This window comes from Rana temporaria, chromosome 3, assembly GCF_905171775.1.
Source record: "Rana temporaria chromosome 3, aRanTem1.1, whole genome shotgun sequence".
Taxonomy (NCBI): Eukaryota; Metazoa; Chordata; class Amphibia; order Anura; family Ranidae; genus Rana; species Rana temporaria.
The window spans coordinates 119,424,590-119,433,573 of NC_053491.1; the positions used below are offsets into that span (position 1 = coordinate 119,424,590).

The 8,984-nt window shown below is 40.8% G+C and overlaps 1 protein-coding gene across 7 annotated transcripts in view; it reads left to right on the top strand.

Moving 5' to 3' along the window:
* LOC120931668 (collagen alpha-1(VII) chain-like) overlaps window positions 1–8,491 on the top strand; it is a 495,674-nt gene extending 487,183 nt beyond the window's left edge. For all 7 annotated transcript variants that reach the window (XM_040343324.1, XM_040343325.1, XM_040343318.1 and 4 more), the window contains 4 exons: window positions 2,492–2,683; window positions 3,574–3,630; window positions 4,943–5,113; window positions 7,991–8,491. In XM_040343324.1, coding sequence (XP_040199258.1) covers window positions 2,492–2,683; window positions 3,574–3,630; window positions 4,943–5,113; window positions 7,991–8,010 — 440 coding nt within the window. In that variant the 3' untranslated portion in view covers window positions 8,011–8,491. The remainder of the gene's footprint in view (window positions 1–2,491; window positions 2,684–3,573; window positions 3,631–4,942; window positions 5,114–7,990) is intronic.
* The last annotated feature ends 493 nt before the right edge of the window (window positions 8,492–8,984 follow it).

The window sequence follows — 8,984 nt, forward strand, 5'->3', positions numbered from 1 at the left end:
TACTGCCCTAGGGGACATATATCAATGAAAAGAAAGTTTTTAAAACTACAGGTTTTTTTTTCAGGAGCAGTGATTTTAATAATGCTTAAAGTGAAACAATAAAAATAAAATATTTAAATATCGTGCCTGGGGGTCCCCTTAGTCTGCATGTAAAGTGGTGCATCTGTGTGATGTATAGAACAGTGGCACAGCAAAATTAAATTTCTAAAGGGAAAAATTTAATTTAAACTTGCTTGCGGCTATAATGTATTGCTGACTCCCGGCAATATAGATAAAAAAATCAAGGGAAAAATGGCGCCGCCCCCAGTCTATACCAGGCCCTATGGGAACTCCACGCCAATGTTTTAAAAGAAATTGGCATGGTGTCCCCCCAAAATCCATACCAGACGTTTATCCGATTATGCAGCCTGGAGGTCAGGATAGGGGGGACGGTTGAGCCAGCGCCCCCTCCTGAACCATACCAGGCCACATGCCCTCAACATAGGGGTGGTTCTTTGGGATACTCCCAAAGATCCTTGTCCCCATGTTGATTTGTGGGCTGTGGGGTTATCAGAATCCCACCCCCCCCATGTGAATGGGTATCTGGTATATTGAACCCCTACCCATTCACAAAAAAAAATGGCAAAAAGTAAAAATCATAATAGACAGTTTTTGACAATTGCTTTATTAACCACTTCCCATTCGGCCTATAGCAGAATGACGGCCGGCGGTGGCTCTGTTATCCTGACTGGGCGTCATATGACGTCCAGCAGGATAACAAGCCTGACACACTGAATCTCCATTTGTGGTATGGAGCCTCGGACAGAGGCTTCTTACCACGTGATCAGCTGTGACCAATCATTGCGTGAACCAGGAAGTGCCGATAAACGCCATTCCTCGGTTTGTGCTGACAGACCGACCGGCGACTCTTCCTGTCAGAGGGGGGTCTGTGCTGATAATCAGCACATTGATTATGAGCACAGCCCACATCAGATGTGCCCATCAGCTTCCAATCAGTGCCCATCACCTGCCAATTAGTGCACCATCAATGACGTCTGTCAGTGCCAATAAAAAATGCCGATTAGTGCCCACTACAGAGCCAATCAGTGCCCAGCAGTAACACCTGTCAGAACCTCATCATCAGTGCTGCCCATCAGTGTCATCTATTAGTGTCCATCAGTGCCCAACATTGCCGCCTGGCAATGCCCATCAGTGCCACCTATCAGTGCTGCCTCTGTGCCCATCAGTGCCACTATCGGTGCCCATCAGTGCTACATATCAGTGCTGCCTCTCAGTGCCCATTAATTCTACATACCAGTGCCTCCTCATCAGTGCCCATCAATACCATCTTATCAGTGCCGCCTCATCAGTGCCCATCAGTGCCGCCTCATCAGTGAAGGAGAAAACAACATTTTATGACAAAAACTAAGAAAAACATTTTTCTTCCAAAAATTTCTTTTTTAGTTTGTTTAGCAAAAAATAAAAACCCCAGAGAAGATCAAATACCACCAAATGAAAGCTCTATTTGTGGGAAGAAAATTAAAACAAAATTGTTTGGGTACAGTGCACAATTGTCATTCAAAGTGCTACAGCGATGAAAAGTTGAAAACAGTGCTGGACAAGAAGGGGGGAAGTGCCTTATATTAAAGTGGTTAAAAAAGAAAAAAAAGTGTCCCATAATGTCCATTCATCGTCAATCACACTGCCCGATGGACCCCGAAAAATAGAAGAAAAAAAAAAAAAATTCTGCCCCCATGGGAGGCCTCCCGGCGACTGCTGTCTTTTCCCTTTGACAGCTCTTATAAAGGCAAGGGCGTGGCCACCCGCTGATGTAACCAGATGACATCAGCAGGGATGGGGTCACTGGGTTCCGTCACAAGTGGCCCTGCCCTTGCCTATATAACAGCTGTCACAGCCAAGAGACAGCAGTCGCCAGGACGCCTCCTATGGTGGCAGAGCTTTTTATTCTTTTCTAGTTTTCATGTCCGTCAGGCAGTGTGATTGAAGATGGATGGACAATGCCTTAACTGAGCTGAATGAACAAAACTGAGAGGTTGCTGTACTAACTAAGCAATGTTACTGTGGTGATCCCCCCCTTACCCTCCACTGTTCTACTCCACACAGATATCCAAGAATTGCTACATTCCTGTGTCTCCTCTATAGACGATAAAAAAAAAAAGACTTGTACTTACCGGAAAATCTTTTTTTTGAAGTCCTTTGAGGAACACATGCCCTTGACCTCTTTGTTATGTACTGCTTGTTCACAAAACTGAGGCATGACGGTTGCAGTTTTATGGGGGCTGGCTTAATGTTTTTTGGTTATCAGTGTCCAAGCCTTTCTGTAGGTAGCATATAGCCCAAATGTCTAGGAATCACTAAATTACTGTGTTCCTCAATGGACTTCAAGAATAGATTTTACAGTAAGTAAAAAAAAAAAAATGTTTTTGCATTGATGCAAAATTATGTGATTGTTTATGCAAAATGCGTTTTGCTACTTCCTCCACATTAACAGGAAAAGAATTCCAGCTGATTGTGAAGTCCATAGACCCTGATGAAGAATATGAAGACTCTGATCCAATAGAAGAAGAGGTGACCGTGGCGCCTGTATATAGTGCAGCTGGAAATACAGAGGAAAATATTTACCGTAATGAGACAGCAGCTACCACAGAATATACAAGTACCACCTCAGAGCTGAAATACAAAGGTAGCGAAATATTTACATGGGTTTACAAATTTCCCTATCAACTGCAAAGCTATCCAAACAGTGAAATCCTTACTAGATAATATGTGAAAGCACTAATGTTTCAGCTAGTGGGGTTGATTTACTAAAACTGGAGCGTACAAAATCTGGTGCAGAAACCAATCAGCTTGCAGGTTTTATTGTCAAAGCCTAATTGAACAATCTGAAGTTAGAAGCTGATTGGCTAACACACACAGCTGCACCAGATTTTGCTCTCTCCAGTTTTAGCAAAATCAATCCCAATATATGAGAGGCATATTTGTACAAAATGGGCCTAATGGGTGTTGGGACTCTTCCCATTGCAGACCTGGCTTATTTCTGTCTAGCTGTCAATTGGTGCACAGTCAAAAGGTTTAACATGGCCAGTAGTTGGGGGTTCTTGCACAGGGTGGCTCTGTCCACCACTCCCTGGCAGGGTTTTTAGCAGAACAAAAACTGAGGTGAAAAATGTTTCTTTGGCTCCTTGGGGGCTGTGAGCATGAGGCGATAAGGTTTCACTGGAAAGCGAGGGTCTCCCCAAAAGGAAAAGACCACAAACTTCTAAATGAAAAGTAACAATGGCAAGCTTTACTGAATAGGATCACAACAGAAACAGAAGCACTCTGCATGGATTATTTCCCCTTACATCTTCATTACAAGCCATTGATACTGTGCACAAGTGTTTTTCTTTTGACTAATGACTAACCTTTCTGTTTCTGAAGCTTGGATCCATTTAAATTTTATAACGATGTCTATCATTTTTTATACATATAAAGGAAGCAGGTGTTCAAGGGCACTCATTGCAAATATAATGATCGATATTTAACGTGTTGTTAATTTACTGATAACAGTTCCTGCACTTTATTTCTCTCCAGACGGAAGTGATAAGGAGCTAATGGGACAGTTGCGCAGGAGGAAGCGGCATGTTGGTGGTATGTTTATTGACAGGGATCTGCAACAGAGCAATGATATCATAAACCATACACAACATTTTTTTATTTTTTTATAAGGCATGATGACTTCCCTATCTAGGAATAATCTAGCTTAGTTTTATTGTACATTCGTTCTCAAGAGTTAAATAATTATTCTTCTTTAATTCTTACTTCATTACTAACACCTAAGTGGCTCAATCACCTGTTTAAATAATTGGAAAAAATATCATAATCCCTGATGGTGTGTGAATTCCATGGGCAGCAGATTGCCTTGTAACATTGCTTGTTACCAATAAGGCTTAATGTGTACGGGACATTTTACTACAAACTACTAGAAATGTCCCTGTGTACATTTACTAATTATATAACATAAATAAAAGTTCAGGTGCAGCTGAAAAAAACACCCAACTGCTCGTACATGTCTGGTACCAGCAGCAGTGTGCATGAAGCCTTAAGCTGCATTCACACCTAGGCACTTTCACGCTAGACGCCCGCCGATATTACAGCCTGCAATACGCTGGAGGGATGATTTTACATTGTCGGCTATGGAGATGGTTCACATCTCCACGCCGAATGCCGAAACGCCTGAAGCTCAAAACAAGTCCCGGACCTTTTTTTCAGGCGGCTTTCGGCGTTTGGCCATAGCCGACAATGTTGATCACCACTCCTGTGTATGTTACCGCGGCGTATTTTACCGTGTTTTGTCGCGGCAAATCGCGGGACAAAACACTGCAATTTGTCGTGGCAAATCGCAGTAAAATACGCAGCGTTCAGGTGTGAATGCAGCCTTATACATGACAGAGAATTTTCTAACCCAGCTGGATAAATCTTTCCTCAGACTCATCTACTTGAGTGTGTACATTTTAGCTTGAGCTATTGAACTCTGTATACAGCAGGCTTATTTTTCTGATAATGGCAGTAATAAAACAAAGGAAACCAGGCAACAAGAAGTTTAACAATTAAAGCAATTGAAGCAATTAGGAAAAAAATATCCGTTAAAGCAGTATAAAAATGTTAATTGTGAACATCCAAACCAGAAAACCAAGAGAAGTCTGCTTAGAATATGAGGATGAGAATTGAACTTGCTGAACTGGGTTGGAATTGTTTCAATCACATCATGCTTACTTTTAGTAAATCAGAGTTCCCTGTGAGATTACTCAAAGTTGACAGCTGTTTTACCAAGTTTATGAAAGTTTGAAACAAAATACACATGGGGAAATACCAGCAAAGATAAAATCTGTCAATTAGTTTTAACATATTTGTACATTTTATGTAGTAAAAAGGCATATATGTATGTTTTATTTCCTTACAGACCCCTGTCAGCTACCCATGAATGAAGGCTTTTGCTCAGATTATATATTACTTTGGTATTACCATTTAAAAGCTGATGATTGCCGACCATTTGTTTACGGAGGATGTGGAGGTAACCGTAATCGATTCAAAACCAGGCAGAAGTGTGAACAGATGTGTAAAAATAAAACAGGTGAGCTTGTGCAAAAAAACTAAAACTATAGTCAAAACAATATCAAATTCCTCCTATCAACACCTACCCACAAAGTAATACCTACATTGTACTGTGACCTCACTCAAGTGCATCTTGCTGGGAGCAATGAGTGCAGCTCTAGTTCATTACTTTCTTCAGATAACATAGGTCTACGCTGCAGTTGGGTCATGAAAGAAAGGCATGTCTCTGTAATGACATTTTAAGGTCCTCCTGTGCCTCTGGTTCTGGTTTGACTGATCCCATTTCCTCCACTGACTTTAATTCCACCCCTGTTCTGTGCATTAGCTGCTAATACATGGAAGCTGTCTTTCATGTTGTTCCAGCATCTGCTAAAAATATTCCTGCTTAACGCAGAACAGCAATAGAATCAGTTTCTATAATCACATGAGATAAAAAGGACATATGATTATGACAAGTATGTCCTTAGGAAATATTTATACGAATGTATAATTAACGTGTAACCTAACATAAACATTTCACACTTTTTTATATGAGTTGTTCCTTCATCTGAAAAAAATCAAATACATACATAATTCTGGAAGGTGTGTGTGTAGAGAGGGGGGCTCTAACTGACCATTACCGTGCCATACTTCCATTAATTATAATGCTATGTGACTAAATTGCTTTCATCTCCTGTATCTGAAATATTATAAACAGGCCACGGAGTCCACGCACAATAAAATATTATAAGATTTGATGTTTTGATTTTTAGATTTTAGTCATTCAGTGATTTATGTGTGTCTGATGAATTTAGATTTGCTAATGTAATGTGTATACACTGGCATCTCTGTATATAAAAAATATATATTACTTCAAATGTAAGAAAATGTAAATCTTTAATTATGATTCATATCTCAATCTCACTGTATACAGTTTTTTTTAAGCAAGTTATTATTTGTGAATAACAGCCCAGTGGTCAAATGAAGAAGTGTGCAAGGCAGCATGGTACTTGCAGACTTGGGGGTAGATTCACTAAGACTTACGACGGGCGTATCAGTAGATACGCCGTCGTAAGTCCGAATCCTCTGCCGTCGTATATTTAAGCGTATTTTCAAACTGAGATACGCTTAAATATTGCTAAGATACGACCGGCGTAAGTCTCCTACGCCGTCGTATCTTAACTGCATATTTACGCTGGCCGCTAGGGGCGTGTACGCTGATTTACGCCTAGAATATGTAAATCAGCTAGATACGCCTATTCACGAACGTACGCCCGGCCGTCGCAGTAAAGATACGCCGTTTACGTAAGGGGTTTTCAGGCGTAAAGATAAACCACCAAAAACATGGCGCAGTTCGCATGTGCAGCACAGAGGTGATTCAGTTCGCATGTGCAGCGCTATATAAGTTTTTCACTCACTCACTCACTAAGTATGGACGTCGGAACCGCGTCAAATTTTTTAAATTTTATGTTGTTTGCGTAACTCGTCCGTGAATGGGGCTGGTCGTAATTTACGTTCACGTCGAAAGCATGACGATTTGCCGACGTCATTTGGAGCATGCGCACTGGGATACGTCCATAGACGAGGCATTGCCCGTTCGATCGAAACTTAATTTACGTGGGGTCACTGTTAATATGCTTAAAACACGCCCACAGCTTCAACATTTGAACTAGGCGGGCTTACGCCGGCCCTAATACGCTACGCCGTCGTAACTTCGGCTGCAAAATCTTTGAAAATACCAAACTCGCCTCTCAAAGTTACGGCGGCGTAGCGTATAGGAGATACGCTACGCCCACCTAAAGGTATGTGAATCTACCCCTCTATATGCAGCCCAGTGGCCAACTGAAGGAAGGCTAAAGCCCCATACACACGGTCACACTTTTTGCCAACCAACTTCAAAATCTGCAAGTTTTCTCATTTGTCTGACCGTGTGTACGCTCCATCGGACCAACTTTTTCGGCAACAAAAGTCCGATCTTGCCTTGTCTGATCGTGTGTACAGCAAGCCAACCAACTTTTGTCCAAAGTGCAAATACACATGCTCATAACCAATGTTAAAATTAACCAACAATAGCAGAAGTTAACCAAAGGGTGGCGGTAAAGAGCAGAAAAGAGCAGAAAAACCATGTGATGTTGGGTAATTTTTAGAAACGTTTGCAGAAAAGTCTGAGCGTGTGTATGCTATGGGTGTGACCGGACAAATCAATTAGGAAAAAAATCCAAGGGAAAGTTTGTTGGATGTGTGACCGTGTGTACGAGCCTTAACAATGTTGCTGGTTATAACAAGGCAAATGGCTTAGCGTTGCCAACCTGAAGTGTAAACTGTTGTTTCTAGCCTGACCTCAAGGTAAGAAACTTTGCAACAGACTCACAAACTGTGTAAACTGTATAAAGAGAGATAATGCCAGACATGAAAATGTTGAGTTTACACTTCAATTCTATGCATGAAGGTAAAAAACCTTCTGTGTGCATCAGCCCCCTAATACTTACCTGAGCCCCCTCTTAATACAGTGATGTCCAAGAGAGCCTTGCCTCTCCGGGGACTCACACTGCTTATTGGCTTTTGGCAACAGCAGGAGCCATTAGCTAATCAGGAGACTGAGGGGGCGGGCCCAGCTGTGACTCTGTGTGTGACTGGACACTCAGAACCGTGGCTTGGGAGCATGCTTGCTTGGGTGCCCCCACAGTAAGCTGCTTGCTGTGGGGGCAGGAGGGAGGAACCAGGAGCCCCTGGCGGGGGACCCGAGAAAAGCAGGATCCGGGATGCTCTGTGATAAAATTCTACACAGAGCAGATGAGTATAACATGTTTGTTATTGTTTTTTTGCTTTAATAGCATGTATCAGCAGAGGAGTTGTAATTAAAAAAAAAAAAAAAACATATCCAGTGAACTAATTTGTAACATATCTTTTCTTTCAGATCCTTCCCCAGAAAGGTGATAATGTCCCCATATCATACACCACACAAATCTATCAGTATGAACTGCTAATAGAAGATAATGCATTTTTCATGCATGTCAAAGTGAAGATTTTGTTTTATTATTTCTGCTGATTTCAACCAGTGTGGTTGTATGTGTGTAGTGCTGGGGGTGGGGGCGGGGGGTGGGGGGGGGTTTGAATAAGGATTGCTAAGGTTATAAAAGTCTGTGCACAATATGAAAGGAATTGACACAAGATTAGTGGAAGCACAGAAAAAACAGTATTCTATGTACAGTGCAGTACTAAGCACAAAGCAGCTGTAACCTGTGGTTGTTTACTACTTGCTTTATATTTTTGTATGTTTTGAATACATGTGATGATAATGCTACTGTAAATTATATTGAAGCCATGAAGAAATTTCATTAGTGACAATGCAATGTCACAGAACTGTATAAGAAAATTCCAGTCACGCTGTTTTTTAATAAATGTATAACCCTCCTAATCGGTGTTTTTTTGTTTGTTTTTTTCAGATTTAACATTTGGTTGTTTATGCTAAATTACATTGATATGATGATACTGTTGGTTCTCATGTGGTATATTCTAAGGCCCCTTTCACACGGACGGACCTTTCATGAACCGAACGGCCACTCCATGAATCTCTATGGAGTAGACATGTGCAATTCGTTTTGTTTCTAATTTGTTTTTTTACGAAAATTCGGAAATTCGTTAATTACGAATTTTAGTATTTTACAATTTTTTTATTTATGACATTTTCGGACTTTGGAAAATTTTTAATTTACGAATTTTTGTATTTCCGAAAATTCGAATTTACGAATTTTCGTATTTCCGAAAATTCGTATTTACGAATTTTCGTATTTACGTATTTTTTTTTATTTCCGAATTTTCGTATTTAAGAGTTTCGGAAATTTGGATTTTCGGAAATTCGGAAATACGAAGTTTTCGGATTTTCGAATTTTCAAATTTTTCAATTTTCG